This window comes from Suillus subalutaceus (genome assembly GCF_016647625.1).
Source record: "Suillus subalutaceus strain FC151 chromosome Unknown DFJ58scaffold_107, whole genome shotgun sequence".
In the NCBI taxonomy this organism is placed as follows: Eukaryota; Fungi; Basidiomycota; class Agaricomycetes; order Boletales; family Suillaceae; genus Suillus; species Suillus subalutaceus.
In genome coordinates this window covers 14,123-37,811 of record NW_024540356.1, presented here as the reverse complement: position 1 = coordinate 37,811, position 23,689 = coordinate 14,123, and the positions used below count along the sequence as shown (strand labels likewise).

Here is a 23,689-nt window from a genome sequence, read left to right as displayed (position 1 = left end):
AGACAGCCAAACCAGATGGGTAGCAGAATTGACGATGAAGATGCCGACACGGTCGTTGGTGGCCCTTCCTACCCTGGAAAATACAAAAGCCTCAAGAAATCGGATCGCATCGACGAAAGCTATGATAGTTCTTCCACACATCCCAGAAAAGGGGTATCTTTGCACGAATTCTCCAAAACCGCGGATTATGCATTGGAAGAACGTCCGTTCTTCGTACCCATTGGTAAGGACGGCGTCATTGCTGCACTAGAAAAAATCGACAGGCAGCTTCGGGACGTGAGTACCATAATTTGTACATCGTTCATTCTGGTATTCACCGTGTCAACCTACAGTCCGGGCGGACAGGTCTCTTGTCAAACAAGGTGAATTCGAATTTCTCAGCGTGACATCTATTTCGGAAGGTGGCTTACATCACAACACCACTACTAGGTCCCTGTATCGTGGACTGGTAGGGAAGTTGCTCCGGGTTTCCTTGGTTTGATCAAACACGGTGGTCTCCCCAAGATATTGACCAAGCCTGGTCGATACCCTGGATTTCCCCTCCGTAATTGGTGGGCGCGCCAATGGAGTGGTACCAAAGGACGTGCGTGCGCCGACATTCTACGCGATGTCATACTGAAAGGCGGCCATCAGTCTCGGACACCGCCATTCAGTTTCAGGGTCTAACAGTCGTTCAGGTGTCCCAGAATCAAGCAGCCGTCATCTCCGATCCTCAAAATCGGATTTTTGTGATAAAAAATTCAGGATTTGTTGCTTACGCGATTAGTGGAACATATGACGTTCTGGCCATCGTCGACCAGACGCATTTGTCTACTTCGATCAAGGACACAGTAACAGGCGCTGTCCTCGGCTCGTACGTACCTTTGAATCCCATCTTGTTCATGATGCTCAATTGAATCTTGATCAGGATGGCCGAAATTAAGATGCGGAGTCGCGTTGCTTCAGGCAAAGAACAGGAATATGTTGTGGCATTATTGTTCATTCACTCCCCATTTCAATCTTCTTGTTCTGATTGTTTGTGGTGCACAGCTTGAACATCCCGGCAAATAATTGTGCCATTCTCCAGCGCGGAGATGACCTCGAATTACTCCCTGCTGGACAACATTATATAACAAATCCCAACGTCACATTGCGCAGTTTGTTTACCCTCGGAGAGAATCAGCTCGAGATGCCTACAAAGGATATGCAAGTAGTTTACCCTATTACTGATACCCTATCTTACGTTGCTGGCTTCCAGTTTCACAAGAGATCAAGTGCCCGTCGGCTTGAGGATCTATTTGAAATGGTGAGCAGTGAAAACAATGCATTTGATAACTTCAGTTATTAATAAAAATGCTAGGCAATTAATGGAACCCCTGAAGGTGCGCCTTTCAATAAATTGGCTAATTGGCTTTTGCCAGTGATTGCTCACTTCGTCTGCAGCTTACCACACATGGCTACAACACCCCTTATGATGCGCTCCGTGACAAAACCCAGTCTATCCTCACGCAGATTGTCGCTCATCGTATGTCCATCGATGATTCTTGTGTGATAGCTTAACTCAAGTACTGTAGTCGACTACAGCTCCATGGTGAAGCAGCGCTCCCTTGGACCTGACAACCTCGACGATGGTACGGACCCTTCATCTGCGTTCCTCGACGCCCTTCGTACCCGGGCCATGGACGAGATGCATGAGGCCGCACTTGAGTATGGTATCATTTTGAAGGATCTTGGTAAGCGTGGCATTTTGATGCAAGTGACATTTGGACCTGACCATACTCCAGCTGTGATTGACCGACAATTCAAGGGAGAAATTGCATCAACTATGGACAAGCTTACAACAAGGGCGTTACAGGCGCAGGTCGAGGCTGCGGTAAGTTTCATCCTGTATGATATAGCCCGTTTGCTTCATTTACATGCTGCAGAATGTCGACCGAGAAAACTCGAATAAAGTTAAACAGGAAGAAGGAGCTCTCGCTGTTGCTCGCATCAAGGCTCAAAGCCGTAACGTCAGTGCTGACTCATTTTCCAAGCTGTTCATAACAAGCATATTTTTAATAGACGCAAGCCGATTCCGAGGCATATAGCATCATTGCCGCTGCCAAAGCCCAGGCTGAGCGCACAAAGATTGAGGCTCTTGCAGAAGCGGAAGCTATCCGTCTCACCGCTGAGGCCGACGCACAAGCGGTCAGTGTCAGGGCGGCTGCTGATGCCAAAGTCACGGACCAATTTGCACGCGGGATGGAGATGCGTAGAGTGGAAGTCACGCGTGTTCAAGCGTTTGGCGATAAGACTGTCTTCGTGCCTACGGACGGGACTGGGGTGCAGATGGGCAATGCAATGGCGGTGGGCATGGCTGCCGGAATGGGCAATGGCCTTGGGGCTTAATTGTGACATTGCTTCGAGAACTTCTATTTCTTTTCTTACACAGACTCTGTCGGCTATTTATACTATACATATTGTATTACTGAGGTGTACTGCCGCGTTGTATGCATGTGATGTTTGTCAGCATGTTTGCCAGAGTCACCACAGCTGAGTCACGAGGTCGTCACGCGTCACAGCCGCGAGGAGCCTTCGAATATTGCGGCACGGCGAGCTGTCCTCATTTCATCCTGAACGCTGACTACCACCCACGACAAAGTCCTTCTTCTCTTTCAGAAGTTAATTCTTCCCACTTACTGAACTCGATCATCGCTTATAACGTTCGTCATGAGGTCTAAATTCAAGGATGAGCATCCGTTTGGTACGTACTATCATCGCCCCGCAGTCGTCCTGCAGGCATGAGTTACTAACGCGTTCTCCTTCCTCAGAGAAGCGCAAGCAGGAGGCTGAACGCATCAGGCAGAAGTACCCTGACCGTATTCCTGTTAGTTTTTCCTCCTTATCCCTTGCCACGTCTCTTGTCCCTGACAGGAGTGGCATCGACTCTAGGTAATTTGCGAGAAGGCTGACCGGACAGATATTCCTACCATCGACAAGAAGAAGTATCTCGTACCTTCAGTGCGCATCGCCCTGCTTATCACGAGTGCCGATGGATAACTGATCGTCGATTTTATATGTTTGCTCCCTCTACAGGATCTGACAGTTGGCCAATTCGTCTACGTCATCCGGAAGCGTATCAAGCTTGCACCAGAGAAGGCTATTTTCATTTTCGTTGACGAGGTTCTCCCCCCGACGGCAGCTCTTATGAGCGCTATTTATGAGGAGCATAAGTGAGTGCACCCCAGAATGCTACCAAGCCAGATCTCATCGTTTTCTAGGGATGAGGATAACTTCCTTTACGTCAGTTATTCGGGCGAGAACACGTTTGGGCAGGAGGGATGGATTGAACTATAAGCGCGCGTTCGACGTCACATGGTCAGTTGCGGTTGGTGCCCCCGGCAAGGCCTAGATCGTCCTGGGCAGCAAGCGTCTGGTCTAGTCTCGAAAGTTTTTATCATCGTCTCCATCTCCATACCCTTTTTCCTATGTCCGCTTTGCTCACCGTCTGTACTCTAGTTGTTACTTCCGGCTTGGTTGCCTTTGGTGTCTCAAATCGAATTGATTGCACCTGTATATGGATAATTATATTTCATTCCGAATTCTAGCATATTCCATAAGCTGTAAGGTGCTTTTCAGGCTGGCTGGCCTCAGTGAGGTCATTAAGAATTGTGTCGTGAGTAAGTTGTCTCCCTTCGAAGCTGGCGAACATGATGCATGAGGCCTGGAGGGTCGATATATTGTTTAATTACGATTCTCGAGTGCAAGTTCTATATATATACATGTACGTGTGTACTCGGATGTTTATAGAACTTAGCTCAGCGCTCAGCGTTAAGTTGAACCGTCATGATAAACGTAAACCACGGACTGCAATTTGCTAGCGGTCGCATTCAAAAATGCGCACGTAGCTGTGCACTGCTACCACATGCAAAATGCATTGCGCTCATGGCCCGAAACCCTGCAGGAGTCAGAAATTCATAAGTGACTCGAGCTCCGAGTCGACCATAGGAGAGTCTCCAACTTATTGCAGACTTGGATTCGGGATCAACCCTGGTGACCCGTAGTCTAACCTGAAGTGCTAGTGCTAGTGTGCAGCATGACAAACGGACATTCAGACACCCTCCGCTCGGCGAACAGTGAATACTGATGTTATTCGGCGTCTCAAGTTTCATGGTAAGTACTAATACCGGAATGGCCGATCGTGATATTTCGATCTGGGCAAATGGCAGCACTTATGCTGTTAAGTGTTAACTTTACTGGACTCCGAGTTCCCTCCTATGTGCGCAAGGGGTACCGGATTAGGATCGATATGTCGATGTCCGGGGTGCATTGACTTCTTTGTGGACGATTCTGAGTGGTCTAGCAGAGCACCCTTAAGCATTTTAACACGGGTATGTGTCTCACCCTATGTAATTAAACTCATGTGATCTTCTCCGAGCATTATCAACCAGGCCTGCAAGGTGGTCCACGCACCGCAGGTTGGTCCACACAGATTTGAAGCAACCTCATGTCCCATTGACCACACCTCCGAGAACAATGGTGATATAATATCCTTGCATTGGCTTTCGCTTCTTTCCTCCACAAGCCTTTTGCCACTCGAAAAGGCCACAGTCCACTCGAGGCGAACTGGCCCGATATAAAACCTCAGCACATGGCAAATGCACATCACACAACGTTCCTCCGCAGGCTCAATCTTCTTGTGCATCATCACTTTAATTGCATCGCCCCATCTACATCGGCTGTCTGTGACACCATGCCCTTCCCATTCGCTCTTTCCCGTGGACTTTTACTCCGTACGCTCACCATGCTCTGTTCTTCTCATACGAGACGTTTACTCATCTATTTCTTTCAAGTCGCTATTGGTATTTGCAATATCATATCGATTGTGATTCTAAGGCCGGTGATTGTTACGCACACCGCAGGACGTAAGTGCTTTTAACCTAGCTTTAGCCTTCATGCACACCAATTTGTTTCAGCCTTCGAGGTCATTGCCGTTGCGTCAAGCATCGTAGCTCTGTTGGTATTCCCCATTTCGTGAGTTCATCATTGCACACTGTAGATGTAAAAAGCTGACGGCTTGAACAGTTTTTCAATTTTATATTGCAGGAGACATGCAGAAACTAGCAACACTAGAAATATTGCTACCTTTGGCACTTTGTGGCTTTCGGATATCAGTACGTAATATGACTGTGCTCGTACCTCCATTCTGACATACCATCAGCATCTTGTATCACTCTAACATTCCATGCACGTCAGAATAACGCGACCGCCCTTTGTCATGACCTTTCTAAGTCTGGTGACTGCACAATGGCTAATGCTCTGCTCGCCGTTTTCTATATGTCTGCTATATTTGGTATGTTTGGCGAATCATGTTATTCCATGCCAGTCGCTCACTATCGTTTAGCTCTCATTGGTTTCGTATTCGCATGCTTCGATAAACACCCCGGTATTACTAAAGTCTCGCCTCGGTATCCGATCACTAAAGCAGCAAGTTCACATTTCGCTGCCTTCCAATACCCGCTGGACGTGGAGTTGGAGAATGTGTACTCTGAGCCTCCCAGAAAGGCGAAACATACCAAAAAGGCGCACGACGAGGAGAGGTGGACTGAGATCCCTGTGTAGACAGGCATATGTTGGTTTTGTATTTGTACTACTACTGATGGGGACAGTTTTGTATGATTATGGTGGAATGTTACACATATGTATATATCGCAATGGCTAATAAAAAACAGCATATACACAAACGGTCGGTTGTTCCAGACGACACTAGGTATCACGAGGGCTCAGTCAAATTCGCTGCTTCCTCAAACACACACTCCGGTAACGCATTTTGCTCCCAGAAAGCGTCCCATTCGTCATCCCCCGGCTCGTTGTCTGGAGTAGAATGTCTACTGTCAACGGCTGTGCTATCCACAACATGGCCGATATCCAATGGCGCTACTTGAGCGTTTCGCATTTGAGTCAAATCCCCATGAGGTGACGTCGAAACGTGAGCGCTCCCTGGAGGTGCAGCTATGCCTACCGCAGGTCGAACAGCAAGCAGAACAGCAGAGCCAGGAATGACTGAAATGCCTTCCGCAGTAACCACGTAGTCACAAGAGGCAGGATCGCACACCGAGCTGAACACCACGGTTAACCGCCTGATAAGCACGGGTTCTTGGTCGCCGGCTGAATTATCCGACGACGTCGCTGAGATTGACTCCTGAAATTTCCTTGGGCGCTCGCACTCTTCAAGGTATCGTCGGCGACTTGTTCGCGAGAGAAATATCCTGACATTCAACTGATTCGACCAGACTAGACCGAGCGTTGCTTCTTTCCTGCCCGCCCCTAGGATGTCTGCACGACCGAACCATCGGAACTGGTCCTTGTAGCCGATCTGCCCACTGTCCAAAGGAGCAGTGTCCCTGTCGATGGTATCGCTGACCTCATTCAGGACCAGGACCGCTATTTGATGCTTGCTGGCAAGCGAATGCAAAAGCGTCCCTATTTCAGATAGTCTGCGGGACCGCTCGACTAGGAACTGTGTGGTGGTTCTCTTGGAAGTATGAAAAAGTTCCGCGATAGCGTCGATGACAATCAGTTTGAGAGGTCTTGATGATGAGTTTTGGTCATTTACAGATATATATTGCGGCAAAGATTTAGACAGGACAAAGATGAGTTTTTCGATAGTGGGAACGGATGCGTGTTGTATATTTGCGAAAGAACACAGTGATGGCGACAAGAGTGGATGGGTATTAAGGATTTGTTCCATTCGTGTGGTTTGCAGTTGCGACGCAACCGTCAGATAAAAAGCGGAACCTAGAACACCTCCTAACCTAGAAGGGAGCTGAACAAGCAGCGAGAGTTGAAGGGCTAACTGTGTCTTGCCCGCAGCACTGAAAGTATATCAGTTTTCTGTGCTAATAGGCATTCCGATGCATTCACCTTTCACCTACAACTTCCCAGAGCATTCCTGTTCTAATTCCACCACCTAACATACCATCTAATTCAGCATCTCCAGTTGTGAACTTCTCTTCGCCTTCCGGTGGCAGGTCTTTGATTTTGTTGATGGGCGTTGCGCGTTCTCGACATGCAGCCTCGAGAATCCTGGTTACTTCTAATGGGGCTATGCGCGATGTGCGCGAGATGTCACTCGGCGTACTGAGTAAGAGGTCTGATAAACTTCTGTATCCTCCTACCAAGTTCGTTTATTTCCAACGCATGTGCAATGATCATTGAAGACACACCCTTTTCAAGAGAGGACTTCTGGTATGTGGTAAGGCTGGATAACGAAGATAGTGAAACAGAATCCATCTCTCTGGTCAGTCTGAAAGTGCGCAGATCACATCATTTGTCAACGAATGAGATTAATGAGAGTTGAGGTCATAACTGTATAGTGTGTACAGTCGCATCATGGTTTCAAACTCAGATTACTTAGTTGCTACACTTGCGACACGTCCACATTGACATAGTCCAAATCATCTGCGGTATCGAGCAACCATGCCGTCTGCAACCACGACTGAAGCAGTTCCAATTGAAACCGCTCATGAAGACATGATTGTATGCAACAACATTAATATTGCCTCCTGAACACGTACTCAAAAATTCAACCTAGCATGATGCGCAACTTGACTACTATGGCAAGCGTTTAGCAACGTGCTCTTCAGATAGAACAGTGAAGGTTTTTGACGTTATTGGCGGGGAACCATTGAAATCTAGTGGACATACTCTGAAGGGGTCCGTGATTTGATATACATGTTGAATAAACTCATAATCCTGCATCCTTTCTGACAGGCACACGGGTCCAGTGTGGCAGGTTGCCTGGGCACACCCGAAATTTGGACACATACTTGCTTCTTGCTCATACGATGGCAAAGTATTGATATGGGGGGAACGGTCTCAAGGCACGGCCGATGGTGGATGGACAAAGGTGAAGGAGCACACGTTACACACCGCTTCGGTGAACTCCGTGTCGTGGGCTCCTCATGAGCTCGGTGCAATGTTGGCTTGCGCGTCGTCAGATGGAAAGCTTTCTGTACTCACCTTCAAAGGTGTGCACTCTTTTATTCACAGCTGACATCTCCGACGAACATTCGGTAACAGATGACGGTCAGTGGGGTGCTGACATCTTCAACGGTCATGCTATCGGCTGCAACTCTGTTTCTTGGGCGCCCGCGACACAGCCTGGATCGCTCATTCATCCGCAACAACCTGGCGCACAGCCTTCTGCACCCTTCAAACGTTTTGCCAGCGCTGGTTGTGATAATCTTGTCAAGATCTGGGGCTACCGTGAAGACACGCAGTCGTGGGTGGAGGAAGAGACACTTGATGGGCACACTGATTGGGTGCGTGATGTTGCGTGGGCGCCTAACATCGGTCTGCCAAGGAGTTATATCGCAACAGCATCTCAGGTTCGTCACAAGGTATTTTTCTTAGATTTTTTGTCTGAAGATATCTTCGTTTCAAGGATAAGACAGTGTTGATCTGGACAAAAGATTCGTTAACCTCTCCATGGGTGAAGACTGCCCTTGACCCATCGACTGCCTCAGGAGCACCTAGTGCAGCAGCTGCAGGCAAATTCCCTGATGTCGTATGGCGCGTATCATGGAGTCTCGCTGGAAACATTCTTGCTGTTAGCTGTGGCGACGGGAAAGTCACATTGTGGAAGGAGAATCTGCGGAGCATATGGGAGTGTGTTAGTGACATGTCGTCCTAGAGATGTGTGATTGGATCAGATGCTACTTAGAAATGCACAGGTTGACTCGCTCATCTGAAGACGTATAAAACGTGCGCCGCGCACATCCCCACTACTCGTCAAGTTCAGCATTAAACATGTCAAGTTTCACTCGCCGACACGAAGTGTCATTGGCATCCGCATCGATCATCTCAAGCACAGTGAGTAAGTGCCAGCCGTTTTTCTCTTTTCTAATGTACCTCCGATTCTGGATGAGACTCTGGGACTAAGGCCTAAGGCACAACGACTTCTGCCTCTGCAGAAATCGACAACAATTACATTCCAGGCAAATTACAGGTCTCGCAACGTATCTTGGTTGCAAGGACAGGCTTTCTCTTTCTTTGAGGTCCTGTGTCTCCTGCGTTCAGTATTTGCCGCCAAGAGGGAATGTTTGCGATTTATTCGCATAGTAGAACAGGTGCTGTCACTCTAAATTTGCTGTTGCGACGGCTGATACATGCGTCCGACTTTTGTCTCCACAGCTTCCAGAATGTATCCCGTCGCATCTGATCGAGTAGTTGGTGCTTCCCAGTGCTCGAATCTGACTATCTGTCCTGCATGACCGCATGAATATCGTTGTTTTGTGTCGAGCAGCTACTCCAGTACATCATCATGTCACTCCTTCGAACGCATGCATATAGCTTACTGCAATATCACCCCTTCATTGCGTCGACTCCCAAGACTTGCTTGTGCACCGGATGCGGCCGAAGCTCTCTTCTGGCTTCTCAAACTCGTCACCAATCCTGTGATGGAGGAGCACTTTGCTTCCAGCGCTCTGCTCGTGATCCATCTCTACTTTGAGCTTCGCCCGTTCCCGGCCCAACTGGTCTCAGATCTCTTCTTGGATCTCTTGTTCGCCAATCCCCTCCCAAGTCTATCATCATTGAAATCCTGGACTACATAAGTACCGGTACTCGTGCAATAAGGTCGCTAATCTAGTTCTATTCCTGAGCTCAGTCCGTGAAGCTCAACGTCCTGATGGAATTAATCGCGAAGATTGGAAGCGTTTCCAGCATCGTTCTCTTCTCCACTCTAACGAGAACTTCTTGGTGTGTCTTGGGCTCCTGCGAGATGATGACTAATTCCTCTGTCATCTGTGCCGACAAGAGCAAGGAGCTCTTGATGAGGCAGTCAAGGTTTGTCGCTGTATCTAGGCAGACCTACCGTCTTCTTCTTTACGTTTCGGTCGAGTCGAGGTCTCTTGCGAGGGATGGAATGGCCCTGGTGATCCATAAGTCATGAACGACCTGATTCTGATCCACGTCGGGTGCTTGAAATACGAAGCCTCATAATAATCTCACAGGATTCTGTTTCTTTGAATACAACCTCGTTCATCTCCCAGATGCCTCCATGCCGACTCTGCTCGTCTCACTTCTACACCCGACCATGGTTCGACAGTAAGTCTCGAGTACACTCGTCTAACAATGCTTACTTATTTCCTCCTTACTCAGGCCTCGATTAGTCCGGTATATTCTTCATGTTCGTATGGATCGTAGTCCTGGGCATTATAATCTACAGCTTTATCCAACCTTGCTTGCGTCGCAACGCGTCAGATGCCAACCACACCCTCCCTCGTATCCTGGCAATAGGCGAGGCAGGTCAGGAGGGTTCCCGGGCTCTTACTCCACTAGCCCACCCCCACCATATACCAAAGATGCCGGTTCAGGTAACGGCTCGCAGCGGCAGCCAGGGTTCTGGACTAGTGCTGCTGCTGGGGGCGCTGGGAAACCATCTATTGAATCGTCCGTCGGAGTCTCTGGAGTATGACAGGGAGCGGGAGAGGCGCCTGCCGGGTAGTATCTCAAGGAGGAGACTTGTGCCTGGGTGTGATAGAGGAGAAGGATCATCTGATTTGGATGCGATGAGGACTAATACAGGGTATGGTGGTTCGAGTAGTAGGTGACAAAAGGCAATGTTCACACTGTACAGATTAATTCGTACTAAGAAACTTACAATATAATTTGTGAAAATTAATTGCTGTACAAGAATATCAATACCTTACTGTTCAACGTTCAAACGTTCACTTGTTGAGGATGTAGAGAGAAGGAAGACGAGGGACTACAAACTAAGTCAGCTAGAAGCTTAATGGAAAGCCGAACTGCGACTCATGTACAGCACATACTTATGTTTGGTGATGTTTGACTCAACACTCACCAAATTCTTTCCAGTGCACCTCCGATCGACTCTACTTGACGTTGTCACCATCGGCCTCAACAGCGAGCTCGGCGTTTCTCAGCAGTTTGCTTTCTTTGCTTAAAATCGATCCCATGCTTGTGAGCCTAACTTTTTGACTTGAAGTTCCATATTGTTGACACGGATCGCGTTTCTGATCTAGCCATAACTTTGAAATCGTGTTCGATTACTATCATCAGGATTCATCCGATATTCATCGATACACCCACAGAACAACTTTTTTAAGGTGTCCCTCTCCGTAAATTCCATGGCCCAATCACTCATACAACCTGCAAGTTGCAGCATGTTTGAAGATGATGAAGACTCTCTCTTTGGCTCGCCGCCTCCGTCTCCAGCTAGAGGTAGGTCACCGGCAGTTTCCTGCTCAAGCAGCCCAAGATAGGGGCGCAGGCATAACACAAAATGTGGGGGCCATTGCACTTCCTGGTTCCCATATGTCATGTTCTGAACTACCAGACCTATTAGCCTTGCCGTTCGGCAGCTTTAACACTCGCGAGCCTCCTCCCTCGCACGCGCTGCCAGTGAAAAGCACCTTGCAAGCGCCGCAATCGCCTCGTGTTGCCTCATCGGTACCTTTTTCGACATCTCGCCCCTCTTCGAGGGCCACAGGAAAACGCAAAACAACGAAAGTCACAATCAGCAACACCCCGTCCTGCACCCCCGCCTATACCGTTCCCTGGCCCAGATGAACCACTACCTTCTAATTTCTTGCGAAACCAGGAAGCGTTATTAGGCATAGCTGGCCTCGTCGGAAACGTGAAGCCAACCAGCCTTCCACAACAAACAATCCGCGGGTCTACGCCTTCTAACCCCATCATTATTGAGGAATCTGATCCGACGCGCCTGCCTCATGTCGATCCTAGTCAGCTCACCTCTATCAATGGAGAAGATGCTATCACCTCCCTCATCAGACAGAAAAATATATTTCCCGTGTTATCAAGCATCGTGAAACTCCTGGGCAACTCTCCAGCTGCGTCCACACAGTCACTTTCTACCAATGGTCGTGTATCTTCGCTGCCAATGCAGTGAGCCCGCAACGACTGCTCCACCCCCACTGAAACGCCGCAAACTCACAAGCGTCCCTGCTGGTGCAGTGGAGTGGGATGTGCCCTACCCATTTCCCGAAGGTGAGGGCCCTAAGGCATATCACGCTACATGGGAGCGGGAGCGTGCGAGGCATCTAATCACGCAGCTTGTGGAGTCGATCAAGGCTGCTTTCGAGTCATCTCCGCTTGATGATGATCAGGTTCCACCATCTTCTTCGCAGTCATCCATGCGCGCCTCTGAACCCTCCAGGCACACGTCATCACCATCTCCTGTATCACCTACAACTACCGATACCTTTCAGCATATAATTCCAGACTGCACCATTGATCCTGCACTTCTTGCTATCTCCGTTCCACCATCAGTCACATACAATGCATCTTCCCCGGTTCCCGCACTCGTTCATTCTCCGATCACATCTACCGAATCGTCTGATGGGGCTCTCACCCCGCCTGCATATAATGACCAAGGTGCATTGTCTCAAGATAGTTGGATGGCTAAATATGCTCACCTGTTTCGCGCGAATGGCGTAGATTCAGTGGCTGCTGCCAAAATGTTGTTGCAGTTCGCTACAAAACCTGTTGTACCTTCGCCTGCTCCCTCACACATAGACATTTCGCCGGCAGTACTCACGTCACATTCTCAAACTGCCCCATCCTGTTTCTCGCCATTGACGCACCTGCAGCCAGTCTCTCCTCAAATATCTCGCTCGCCGTCGGTTCAATCTATGCACAAACCGACTCCTTCCGTTCCTCGTCGCGCCGGCTTCAAGGCGGTTCATAAAGAAGATATTCTCCAGCGCGCACGGGAACGTCGCCGACAGATCGTTGGAGAGATCGAGCGGGCAAAGGTGGAGTTATGGGAGACGAGTATTGAGGGAGGGGTGTTGGGGCATCTCATGAAAGATCCAACACTGTCTTGATACGTTTACTTACGAGATTCGACGTGTATTGCATGCAGTAGTAGCTCAACCAGTTCCCAGAGCCATGCATTCACTGTCTTAATGTCATACAAGGACTCGCCTTCGGTCGGCTTTTGTACGATACACTGTGTTCACGGTAATGAGATGCAGTGATGTCAATTGAGTTATGTGAATAGATACATGATCGTCACAGTAGCAAGTCGGGAAATACAATATTAGCACATTCTTGTCTTTCGTTTGCATCTGCAAATAGACACAATGTATCTCTTCGCGTTCTCATTCTCGACAATGCTGTATACAATTGACCGTGAGCAAAAGGATCCGTTGGCAAGTCGAGCACCGTTCTTCCTAGCGTCAGTCCTTGACAACCATTAAAAGTAGTTGCATATGCGAGTCATAGAGGAAATTGTCTTCGATTTACTGTCCAGGATGAACGGTTTGGATGGAATGAGAAGTTGATGCGGGGAATGCAGTGGCTTTGCATTGTATTGAGTAGTTGCACTTCAACGAACCGACGATGCAGTGCAATCACACGCACGCGCGCGTTTCTGACCAATCCCTTTTCTACCGAGAGGTTCCGCTCAATGGCGCAAATGCAGTTTTCTTTGAGATCCAGGCGATGAGGAGATACTCCAGGATGGGTCAACATTGCGAGATAGTCCGGGGTGTGTTCTGGTGCATTAAATGGTGTGTGGTCGGCTTCTTTCAGGCTGTCCAAGCTGAAATAAGATTCTATGTCCCGTCAGTAGAATGTGTGGTTGATGCCTGTCTGGAATACTTACGAAAATCGCCGGGCAATTTCTCTAGAATTTTGTCGTTAAATTCGTCGACATAGATATTGAGAGGGGTGAGGAATGCGCGCTGAAGACACGTCTCGGCGTCTTCGAGCACATGTGGCGGGAAGAGGAAGTTAATAGTATCGTCGAAGTTTGTGGTCGCTGCTATGAGTGCGAGATTCTGTCGATTTCTGGAGCAGTCTTCACCAATCCCGTCCACGAAAGCTGTGAGTTGCAGTGTTGAGAGTCAAGATGCGAATGCTATTCCATAGCGCTGATGACTTTGCTGACGCTGCCAGAGTGGCTGTCTCTACTGCTCCACTGACAATGGGGCCTGCATGCCGAAAATCCCCCAAACCTATGAAGGTAATTCCTCCGAATGGTATTGCTGGTCCAACCACGCCATGATGGCAATGAGCAAAGAGCTGTAAAAAGGAGACAGAATCATGAGCGCAGAACAACACAGTATGACGTGGTGGACACCATAGCGCCCGAGCCGCCGGTATCTCGTGCTTAATACATGTATATATATAGATGCAATGAATGAATTTGATTGGGCCCCGCGCATGTTGCGACTATTTACATAAGCCACTGCCACCATTTGTTAGTTTCTCCTGAACCAGACGTATAACCTTATCATCCATCATGTCAGATCCTGTTAGAGAATGTTTGTCGTCTATGACTCTATGCATTTTATTCTTTGTACCTCACATCATACTTATTCTTGCTTCGATTCTTGGCTTCCAAAGCTATGATTACCATGTTACGTTCGCCCTAGGGGTGCTTGGAACAACTGTTCTCATCGCGAATCTAAACTACTGATTCTCGGTGGTGTCCCATTACCTCGTAAGTCGTTATGTCATCTATGGTACTCACGAGTTGAACCCAGCACATAGGATGGCCCTCAAAATAATTGGGGATGTGCGTTCCAATTATTCAATTGGGTAACAGTTCTTGTATACCTCGTTTCGCTAGGTGAGTTTCAAAATCAGTACTAGCCGTCTTCTAATTCCTATTATTAGTGCTGTTTGATGCCAAGATCTCCGCTTTTTCCGTGGCCTCAATGTCCATAGCGCTTATCCTACTCTTCCCCGTTTTCGAGTTTCCATTCTGGATCCTTGTAGGGAGCGGGAGAAACAAAGATCATCTTCGCATCTATGGGAAGATCCATGACTGGACTGCCGTCAAAGGGGGAGCCTTGTTGATTGGCAAGTCTAATATTCATCAGATCCGAGATCTTACTAACAATATCTAAAGTATTAGCAACAGGTCCCTTTGAACTTGCTGAGGAACTCGCCAAAGTGGTGGGTCACGTAATCATCACTGTCAGGAACCTCCTCAACCTCCTCCCCCGCCTGCAACTCGGTACGGAACAGCCACCATCTTATTCAGGAAGTACTATCCATTTTTGGCATCGCCCTATTAACCAAATTTATAAACAGTCCGAAACTCATTCCGTATCTAGCTCCTCCGGGTCCGCGGCGAAGGTCTGATTCAAATTATCTATTATTTAATTCATTAATGTATTACACCCTATTCCGTCTCCCTCAATGCCCTCCTTTTGCAATGGTATATCACCTTTTTCCAACATGTCTCCTGAGCTCTACATATTCGTTTTCGATCACCTTAACAGAGGCTGGGTATGCATATAAATCTCTCCCGCACGGTAATCGAGGATTTGCTCGCAATTCATGATGGTTTCAGAAGACAGCCCCCTGTTGACGTCCACCGCACATGAACCTATCTATGACAGGTTTGCGCCCGACGAGAAGAGCTGGATCATGTTTATTATCTCTTTTGCAGGTCTGTCGCCTAGTGAGTGCTGGCAGTTAAAGTGTACTGCTCATATGATGGTGTGATGCTGATGAACGCGAGTAGTGTTCGTCTCATCGACATTCGCGCCTTCCATCCCTCAAATGGTTAGGATATTGGCTCGATACATGCTGTCGTCAGGTGCGTGTTGTAATTCGTGATCAAGCGATTTTCCCAGTTTGACCGTCAGCCTGTCGATCTTGGCGAGTGCCGTTCGGAGCGTTAGTTTGGGCTGCTTATTCGGCTTTGTGTACGTGTATCCATAGCGTGTCGTGAACTCGCTGTAGTTTCGATTCCTAACTGCAGTCCTGCAGATGGACAACGATCGATGTATTTGTGGGGCATACCGTTTTTATGCATCGGGAGCTGCGGTGTCGCAATGTCGACTTCGTTGGCATTGCAGAGTCTGTTATTCTGGCGGTTCGTACAGACGTTTGGGTATTCCGGGGGAATATCGTTAGGTGCTGGTGTTATCGGTGACATTTATAAATTGGAGGAGAGGACTGCTATTGGAGTATTCTTCAGTGCGAGTAATACTAATGTTGAACGCTCTTGTGTAACTGACGTGGCTTTCTCAAGCTACACTTTTCGGGTTCGCCGTTGCCCCGCTTCTTGGAGGTAAATATATTCTGAGGCGCAGTATTGTTCCTGGCGCAATTTGCACTATTGCCTCGCTGCATGGTCGAGCTGTTTCTTGTATACCTTTCGTTTCCTGAGACGAACCATCCTAGCGCATTGGGCATTGACAAACTAACGCGCAGGAGATGGATCTGTATCAAATGGGTAAATCATCTGAGCAGTCTCTGGTTGTTCCGGAGTCCGAACATGTCGTGAGTATATTCATGGGGCACATTGCGTACTCGTTACAAACTCTTAGCTCTATGCGGGATGTGGATGCTTGCGTCGACTCCGATACTTATCACGGTAAACGAGTCGTTGTCGGAGGAAGTTCAAGGTATGGGCAGATTACCTCCATGGTGCCAATGACAATCATCACTCGGCTACCTCGTCGGAACGACACAATCGGGCCATATTCTCGAACCAAGTTAGTCGGCGCACAGGCAACGCTGAGTGGACGATCTACATCAACCTCTAATGTCTTGTATAACACTGCCAAAGCTCACTTCATTGAAGTTCACAGCAGGCAAAGCATTGCTCCAGAATCAACAGCAGCATAGTTGGCACTCCTGGTAAGAGCTTCCAGCATCATAATATAATGTGGGCTGGAATAAGATAGAAGTGCTAGTGAAACTTAATCGACGTGGATTCTAATGCTGCCTTCCCGCCCATGGCGGCTCGGCGACAACACGGGAAATCAGGTTCAAGATGGGTGCAGAGAAAAGTGTTCAACTAAGCTGAGGCTTCTCCACTAGTAACGTGGGAGTCGGGGATGCATAGCCACAACAGTGACAGCACTCACTGTCTTTCCTTACCGCTGGTCGAGTCGTAATTTTCTATTCGTATTCGTACGTCGATAGTGATGTTCTCAGATGAGCTCAAGACGTTCCGTCGACTAGGATTCCGACACGTTTGTCCTATTGTTTTCAATCATTCTGTTAGAGTACTGACTTTTCTTATGTTGCATTTGTGCCGACGTGTCCTTGACGTGACCCCTTATGCGTCGACCATTTTCTGTTCCTTAGTTTCTGCTCCAAATACTTAACTTCGCTTCCGTCATTGCATCTGGCCTCATGCTATGGAAAGGCCTCGGCCTAATCCTGAACACAGAATCTCCAATTGTTGTTGTCCTCAGGTATGTATGATTCACCTTAAACTGGATCCTGCATAAGTATTAATTTATCCCATATCTACAGTGGCTCGATGGAACCAGCGTTTTACCGTGGCGACCTTCTTTTTCTTACCAACCCCCCAGGCCAACGCTATCACACAGGCGATATCACTGTGTACAGGATCCCTGGCGCCGAAATACCCATTGTACACCGCGTCCTGGAAACCCGGGATGTCGTCATCCCATTTGACAATTCTACGGCGAACCGCGTCATCAGCAACAGGTGAGTTACTGTTTGTGGTTCGTTGCGGGGGTCAAGTCAAAGAATTCGATAACTGACTACAACTCACCCTGCACCAGACTCGCAAAGCTCAAACTCCCACCAGGGGAACATCAACTTATGCTCACGAAAGGCGACAACAACCATGTTGATGACATTGATCTCTACCAAGGCCTTGAATGGCTCGACCGAAGACATATCGTTGGCAAAGTTCGCGGGTATGTGTTTTTCGCATTATTTTCATTTTGTTCCTTCCTGTTTGAAGGCAAAGCCTATGCAACCTGACACGTCTCTTTTCCTACTCAATCTTCTAACTACACCTTCAATTTACTCATACTTCATCTCCAGGTTCCTTCCGTACATTGGCTACGTGACGATCGCCATGGTAAGCCTCTCTCTCCATCCCAGTTGAATACACGTGTGCCACTTGGTAGCGCGTTTTTCATGGATCTGTCGTTGCCCAATAACGCTCATCATGTCACACAGAATGATTTCCCGCAACTCAAATACGCGCTTCTCGGAGGTCTTGGGCTATTAGCTGTCATACAACGGGAGTAGAATTCTCTGAGGAGAGGGCCTTTATGCAGATTCATGTTACTTCTTTCATGTAAGGTGACCGCGCGCGCATATGAAATAGCAACAGTGGCCTCGATTGGCGACGTTCAACGTCTTGGATTTCTGATTCCCCAAGGAGGGTGACACACCTCGAACACGCGTCTCCAAGGTCAACGAACCTCAACTAACTCTGTTCCAATATTGGGAGGTAAGTCACGACGGCTCGTGTCCCGACTCTTCTTTTACGAAATAGTGAATGGCACGAAGCCATTCCAAATGCAATTCACAAGCCAACGTATTCAAGCAATACCTCGTGGATGAGTTGAATTTTTGAATTCTTCGATCCGCGATCCTTGATCCTGGTTGTCAACACAATCCAACAGTCGACGTACGACCGATTCCCTTCCCCCGTAAGAATCATCTCAGTTCGGGTTCGCCATTGCTCCGCTTCTTGGAGGTAAATATATTCTGGATGTTTGGGCATGCAGGATCCAACGATGTATTTAAACAGGTGCAGTGGCGCAATTTGCACTATTACCTCGCTGCATGGGGCTTGCTCGAGTTGTTTCTTGTATACCTTTCGTTTCCTGAGATGAACCATACTAGCGCATTAGGCATGGACAAACTAACGCGCAGGAGATGGATCCATATCAAATGGCCGGTAAATCCTCTGAGCAGTCTCTGGTTGCTCCGGAGTCCGGACCTATTTGCGGTCGTGAGTGCATTCATGATGTACATTGCGTACTCGTTTACAAACTCTTAGTTCTATGCGGGATGTAGATGCTTGCGTCGACTCTAATGCTTATCACTGACTATGGTGCGCCGACTCCCACTGTATAGTGCATTCTCACATAATTCTCCTCGTGCCGCTGGCGTTTACTATCGTAAGCTGACAGTCATCTTCCATCTCGTATCCTGATCATGGCGTGGGGTGTTCGGTATGATATCACAAACGAGGCCATCATCGGGGCGTGTTTCCTCCCAAACGGACTGGTAAACTTCAGTAAGTGCACACCATGGAAATCACTGTTCACTGACGCTATCTTTAACAATTGGTGCACCGGTTGCTGGCCGCCTATAGGACATTGTAGTCAGAAGATGGCGGAAGAAGCGCAATGGTGTGTGGTCTCCTGAAAAGCAACGTGGGTCTGAGGGCTGGTGATGATCCCGTCGTATCGATGCATCAACGCCTGAGAAACACTTCAGTGGTGGTGCAGAACTAGCTGCTCGGTATGGGGAGAGAAGATTTCGAGGGAGGGTGTCGTGAATTCGGAGTATGAGGCGACAAGACTTCGCCATCGCCAAAATTTTAGTTCCCTGAACACACCTTTTATCGGTGACAAAGCTGCTTGGCTGTGTGGCGCGTCTCTTCTATTGCAGTGACTTAATCCACCTCATGTGCAGTCAGTGCAGTCATTTCGTATGGGCATTGGGCAAGGCCTGGGTCGTCCCGATCATGTTCTCAATGCGAGTCGAATTCACAGACAACTGCTACGCCGCCAGACGGCAACAATGATGAATGCCCTTCGAGTAGTAAGAGAAACTACCACCACTGCGCTCTGCAGTGACCATGTCGTCGTATATATATGGAGAAATTTTCTGGGTCGCTACAAAGAGCAGCAGAAAGGTTTGGTGTGATCTGTAGTTTTGATTAGTTGACATACCAAATAGCAAAGAAGGACCGAACATCTCCGTTTTAGTGTCTGGTAGGCTGTACAAGCTCGCATGAGGCATGAAAGCTTGAGCTATTGAGTCTAGGCTATTCTGAGCCTGTCACGCAAGTTCGGAAGCATCCGACGTCGCTGCGGTCCACAAATATCGTACAAGGCACTGAAAGTGATCTCGGCAGGACACACTCAAGGCGGTCCTACTTAGGGCTTTGACTTCGCACCTTGTGCATATCGTGCCAACGATTTTCATACGACAATGTTCGCCAAACTTCCACAAACCCTAACGGCACCATTTGGATTATTGACCGACGAGGCGAAGCTAGCGTTTCGCAGTCGCCCTCAGGGAATTTCTAAGCTGTATACAACGAGGGTGAGTTCGTGAAACCTCCTTTTAGACTCTAACTATAACGATAAGTTGTCAACCGCAGCATATAGCCGAAACTGACAGCTACTGGGACCAGGTCGGTGATACCCTAGTTTATTGTCCACATGTTCAATTGAATAATATATCTCAGTACTTTGCCCTCTTTGACACGCCCTCTGATGTCTTTTCCCTCATATCAACTCATGACAGTACGTCCTAGCATTTGGTTCTTAATGAGGGTGGTTAATGAGACCTCCCAAGTTCGTAGAGCTCTCCTTGACTCGCCAGAAAATGTAGCGACTCTCATCAGAGTTGTGACGTCTCGTCTGTTCAATCTCGTGTCTGACCACACCTTCCCATCCGCACCACCAGCATCTATGGCGTCATATGCCACTTCCTTCATGAAGACCTCGAGCACAGAGCGTAACGCAACGAAGGAGGTCCTTAACAGTCTGCGAGTCCTGCAAAGGGTGCTGCCTGTTGTGTTTGAGGTTGAGGGAGAGTCTAACGCATTTGAGCTCGAGGTGTTGTGGAAGAAGGTTGAAGTCGACGACGAAATTGTACCCACTGCTCCGGAACAGGCACCTCAGTTCGTCATTGAAGATGATGATGACGGGAGTGAGAGTGGTCATGACTCCGACACGCAATCACAGACTCCTCAACCAAAACGGACGAAAACCTTGCCTTCGCTAGGAGAAAAGTTATTTACTTGCGTCAACGATCTCCTGTTTTGTTGCGGTTTCAGTCTCCCAACGAAGATACAAGTGGATCATTACAAAATCAATTATGTTATATGGTATGCATCGTTGGTCCAAAACGTATGCCTGGCTTACAATTACCTAGGGAGAAGGGTATAGGCTCGACGACTGACCCTGGACCAAATCATGCATATGACTCCAATAAAACTGAGGTTTTACGGCTTCTCCTGGTCCTTTTATCACGTCAGATATACATTCCGCCTGCCGCTCTCTTCACGCATCCTTCATTTTACACTCTGCATGTGGTTCGAAAAACTCCCCGACGCGACGTCTTGACATTACTTTGCTCCTTGCTAAACACCGTGATAAACTCCGCCACGACCAACAACATGACCATTGCCAGTGTAGCCGGAAAGGTCCCTTACAATCACCTAGTTTTCAAGGGCGAGGATTCCAGGACAGCACTTGTAGGCATGTGCCTGCAAGTTTTGTGTGTTGTATTGGATTTCCAGAGTGGTCCGGCCAGAGACATCGTTTCAGATTCTGGGGACGCCGCTACTTCATCATCCCCGACTACACAAACAAATGCCTTCCGTTATTTTTTGGCGAAATTGGTAAATTTGTCTTCTTCATCTGAGAATGCTATTGTTTATGGCGTATAGCATCGCACTTCAGGATTTCGCTTTTATCTTGAGCGGCATCATTGCCATTCTAGAGCAGCAGCTAGCTATATCAAACAATCTACTCCCTGGATCCAGGAAGTCGGTTCCTTATGTGCCTGAGACTAGTACGCATGTCTTTTATGTTTGCCTCACTCTTCTGATCCCGTACAGTCGTTTTGTTCTGGAAGGTCATCGAGCTCAACAAGGTAAGTAGATCGTCTAACCAGTATTGCCGACTTGACGTCTTATCCTTTCTCTAAGAAATTCCGTGCTTACCTGCTGGACTCAGATAAGGCAGTTGATGTCCTTGCATATCTTCTGTGCTATTCACTCGAGATCAAAGATAAGCCACGTACGTCTTCTCTAGTTATCTCTCAAGTAGGTACATATTTTCAATGGATTTCTAGAGCAACACGGACTTTGCAGAGCGCTCTCATACATCATTCAGACGCTATCGGCTGAGTCCGCGTTCGGCAATAAGCTCTCGTCACCAATAAATATACAGATACCGACAAAATGGATATCTCAGGGGGCATCGCATGGGACCGCTGGAGATTTCATGATTACTGTGAGCGAACAAGTGACTTTTACATTTATGGAAATTGATCCTTCGTAGTCAATATACTCCATCATTGCAACTACTTCAGGCTCCCTCAATTCCATATACCCGGCACTTATCATCGCGCTCGCGAATGCGGCTCCATATTTTAAAAACCTGTCTGTTGTTGCATCTAATCGTCTGCTTCAGCTCTTCACTTCGTTCTCGAACCCTCTATTCCTTCTATCCGACGAGAGCCACCCAAGACTTCTATTTCTTATGTGAGTCATTGTCGTATGGGAGTAGCACGACGCTTACTTGTTCCCAAGGCTCGAGGTCTTCAACTCGGTAATATTCCATCACCTTTCCGATAACCCCAATCTTCTGTATGCAGTCATCACCGCACAAAAAACTTTCGAAGAACTAGGGACATTCACTCTTGCCCGCGGACTTCGAGAGATCCAGCGTGTACAGCGGATCAAGGAAGAGCAAGCAAGCAAGGCGGAACGCGACCGAAAGGACGGCCCACAGCAGGAGCGCGCGTCTGTGGAGAGTGCACACCAGGAGAAATTACGCCTTCTCAAGAACGAGAGCGACCCTGCCTTCACCATTGCTTTGGATATCGAGTCTACTTCGTTTTCTGGTGAGGACCTTGAAGCTGGTCGGGGTGGGCATGAACAAACAGAGACCCGCCCGCTCACGTCTTCACCTTCGGAGAATAGCCCAACAACAAGTACCGGGACTATAACAGCTGCGTCAGAAAAGGCGAGAGGCAAGATGAAGGCTCGGCGGTCGATGTCGTTGGACACAATTAATGGAGATCGCATGGCTGCGGCTGGCGTTGGTAGGAATGGGTTTTTACCCACCCAAGAATGGGTGAGCCTCAGTTCACACTAACAGAACGTTGCCTGTCGCTAACTTCTACGAAACTAGGTTACGTCTTGGCAACAAGGGTAAGTACTTGCTCGATGGTGTTCGAGTGTCTCCTAAATGTTGACAGGCTACCCTTGGATACTGTGATGCTGGTCATATCAGAGCTCCTGCCAAAGATTCAGAATCTGCAAGCTGGCAGACAGAAGGCCAACTCAGCCGGCGCTATCACTGATTTCTTGCAAAGCGTGACATTGACTGATGTTCTGCCTCCTGCACCAGCGTTATATCCCAGACGATTTGTGGTATGTTCTTCTCCTCATGAGTGTGGAAGATGCTGACCCAGCGATTAGTGGTCGGATGCATCAATTGTCTGGTTGACGTCGCTCATATGGGGAGGTGTTTATGTGCATGGAATGTCGCCTCTCGGGATATGGAACTTCACCAAAGTACGACTCTTTTTTTGTGAAGCACACGCAAACACAACAGCGGCAAATCACGGACACGATGTCAAGCGTCGTTGGAGGGCTGTTCTCACCCACCAGACAAAGACCCGAGCGTTCGTCCAATCAGTGATATTTCATGGTTTCGTGTGTTTTTTGGTGTATTGTAAATATGTGTGCCATTCACGATGATGCTACGGAAGGTTTACCTCAAGGACATGATATCAGACGTGTTTCTCAGTGTAGACGAAAAATAGTCCTTGTCATATTTTTAGTTGGCATTTTGTGATTTGAAGTTCCTTCAACCGACTCAACTTGACTTTTTAACATGTTGACAGACGAAATTGGGATCTCACATAGTTACTTACATTGGCTCAGTGCTGAGTATGTACCAAACGCTCAACGTTGCAACAACAACTTGCGCATACTTACATTATAGAGCAAGAGTAGAAAAACCAGCGA

General features: G+C 48.1%; 11 protein-coding genes across 11 annotated transcripts; 10 read left to right on the top strand and 1 right to left on the bottom strand.

Annotated features, from left to right (window-relative positions):
- Positions 1–15: 15 nt before the first annotated feature.
- DFJ58DRAFT_717751 (uncharacterized protein) lies at positions 16–2,367 on the top strand (the record flags this gene model as incomplete). Its single annotated transcript, XM_041384396.1, has 14 exons — positions 16–127; positions 152–276; positions 333–362; positions 430–583; positions 634–853; positions 908–976; positions 1,030–1,185; positions 1,238–1,285; positions 1,340–1,361; positions 1,423–1,504; positions 1,554–1,712; positions 1,764–1,852; positions 1,905–1,988; positions 2,041–2,367. The coding sequence occupies 14 exons, from the start codon at positions 16–18 to the stop codon at positions 2,365–2,367; spliced, it is 1,677 nt and encodes a 558-aa protein (XP_041240386.1).
- Positions 2,368–2,539: 172 nt separating this feature from the next.
- DFJ58DRAFT_804124 (autophagy-related protein 8 precursor) lies at positions 2,540–3,578 on the top strand. Its single transcript, XM_041391004.1, has 5 exons — positions 2,540–2,722; positions 2,790–2,845; positions 2,911–2,979; positions 3,055–3,191; positions 3,240–3,578. Exons 1-5 carry the CDS (start codon positions 2,689–2,691, stop codon positions 3,313–3,315), a joined length of 372 nt encoding a protein of 123 aa, XP_041240385.1. The 5' UTR covers positions 2,540–2,688; the 3' UTR covers positions 3,316–3,578.
- Positions 3,579–4,625: 1,047 nt separating this feature from the next.
- On the top strand, positions 4,626–5,580 carry DFJ58DRAFT_747831 (uncharacterized protein; the record flags this gene model as incomplete). The annotated part of the gene is made up of 6 exons (XM_041387555.1): positions 4,626–4,751; positions 4,812–4,883; positions 4,935–4,992; positions 5,065–5,132; positions 5,180–5,311; positions 5,363–5,580. Exons 1-6 carry the CDS (start codon positions 4,712–4,714, stop codon positions 5,578–5,580), a joined length of 588 nt encoding a protein of 195 aa, XP_041240384.1. The 5' UTR covers positions 4,626–4,711.
- Positions 5,577–7,358, bottom strand: DFJ58DRAFT_804120 (P-loop containing nucleoside triphosphate hydrolase protein). Its single transcript, XM_041391003.1, has 3 exons — positions 7,185–7,358; positions 6,883–7,132; positions 5,577–6,833 (listed from the first exon to the last, which is right to left on the bottom strand). The coding sequence occupies exons 1-3, from the start codon at positions 7,249–7,251 to the stop codon at positions 5,732–5,734; spliced, it is 1,419 nt and encodes a 472-aa protein (XP_041240383.1). The 5' UTR covers positions 7,252–7,358; the 3' UTR covers positions 5,577–5,731.
- Positions 7,359–7,370: 12 nt separating this feature from the next.
- Positions 7,371–8,706, top strand: DFJ58DRAFT_747829 (WD40-repeat-containing domain protein). The gene is made up of 5 exons (XM_041387554.1): positions 7,371–7,497; positions 7,553–7,674; positions 7,732–7,988; positions 8,041–8,348; positions 8,405–8,706. The coding sequence occupies exons 1-5, from the start codon at positions 7,438–7,440 to the stop codon at positions 8,651–8,653; spliced, it is 996 nt and encodes a 331-aa protein (XP_041240382.1). The 5' UTR covers positions 7,371–7,437; the 3' UTR covers positions 8,654–8,706.
- A 1,315-nt stretch (positions 8,707–10,021) lies between these two features.
- DFJ58DRAFT_747828 (uncharacterized protein) lies at positions 10,022–10,733 on the top strand. Its single transcript, XM_041387553.1, has 2 exons — positions 10,022–10,068; positions 10,123–10,733. Exon 2 carries the CDS (start codon positions 10,149–10,151, stop codon positions 10,572–10,574), a length of 426 nt encoding a protein of 141 aa, XP_041240381.1. The 5' UTR covers positions 10,022–10,068; positions 10,123–10,148; the 3' UTR covers positions 10,575–10,733.
- A 1,194-nt stretch (positions 10,734–11,927) lies between these two features.
- DFJ58DRAFT_626440 (uncharacterized protein) lies at positions 11,928–12,098 on the top strand (the record flags this gene model as incomplete). Its single annotated transcript, XM_041381117.1, has 1 exon — positions 11,928–12,098. A coding segment is annotated over one exon (171 nt), but the record flags the coding sequence as incomplete, so codon positions are not given.
- Positions 12,099–12,266: 168 nt separating this feature from the next.
- DFJ58DRAFT_804108 (uncharacterized protein) lies at positions 12,267–13,014 on the top strand. The gene has a single exon (XM_041391002.1). The coding sequence runs from the start codon at positions 12,402–12,404 to the stop codon at positions 12,828–12,830; it is 429 nt and encodes a 142-aa protein (XP_041240379.1). The 5' UTR covers positions 12,267–12,401; the 3' UTR covers positions 12,831–13,014.
- Positions 13,015–14,502: 1,488 nt separating this feature from the next.
- On the top strand, positions 14,503–15,171 carry DFJ58DRAFT_804104 (uncharacterized protein). The gene is made up of 3 exons (XM_041391001.1): positions 14,503–14,581; positions 14,629–14,814; positions 14,864–15,171. The coding sequence occupies exons 2-3, from the start codon at positions 14,670–14,672 to the stop codon at positions 15,097–15,099; spliced, it is 381 nt and encodes a 126-aa protein (XP_041240378.1). The 5' UTR covers positions 14,503–14,581; positions 14,629–14,669; the 3' UTR covers positions 15,100–15,171.
- Positions 15,172–16,759: 1,588 nt separating this feature from the next.
- On the top strand, positions 16,760–17,985 carry DFJ58DRAFT_853596 (uncharacterized protein; the record flags this gene model as incomplete). The annotated part of the gene is made up of 6 exons (XM_041393857.1): positions 16,760–16,946; positions 17,062–17,171; positions 17,233–17,430; positions 17,508–17,645; positions 17,776–17,812; positions 17,914–17,985. The coding sequence occupies exons 1-6, from the start codon at positions 16,899–16,901 to the stop codon at positions 17,983–17,985; spliced, it is 603 nt and encodes a 200-aa protein (XP_041240377.1). The 5' UTR covers positions 16,760–16,898.
- Positions 17,986–19,908: 1,923 nt separating this feature from the next.
- DFJ58DRAFT_717746 (high-temperature-induced dauer-formation protein-domain-containing protein) lies at positions 19,909–23,360 on the top strand (the record flags this gene model as incomplete). Its single annotated transcript, XM_041384395.1, has 15 exons — positions 19,909–20,022; positions 20,081–20,113; positions 20,168–20,225; positions 20,278–20,812; positions 20,860–21,328; positions 21,390–21,501; positions 21,548–21,582; positions 21,638–21,728; positions 21,784–21,944; positions 21,993–22,195; positions 22,244–22,790; positions 22,848–22,867; positions 22,915–23,089; positions 23,138–23,191; positions 23,235–23,360. 15 exons carry the CDS (start codon positions 19,909–19,911, stop codon positions 23,358–23,360), a joined length of 2,733 nt encoding a protein of 910 aa, XP_041240376.1.
- Between the last annotated feature and the right edge of the window lie 329 nt (positions 23,361–23,689).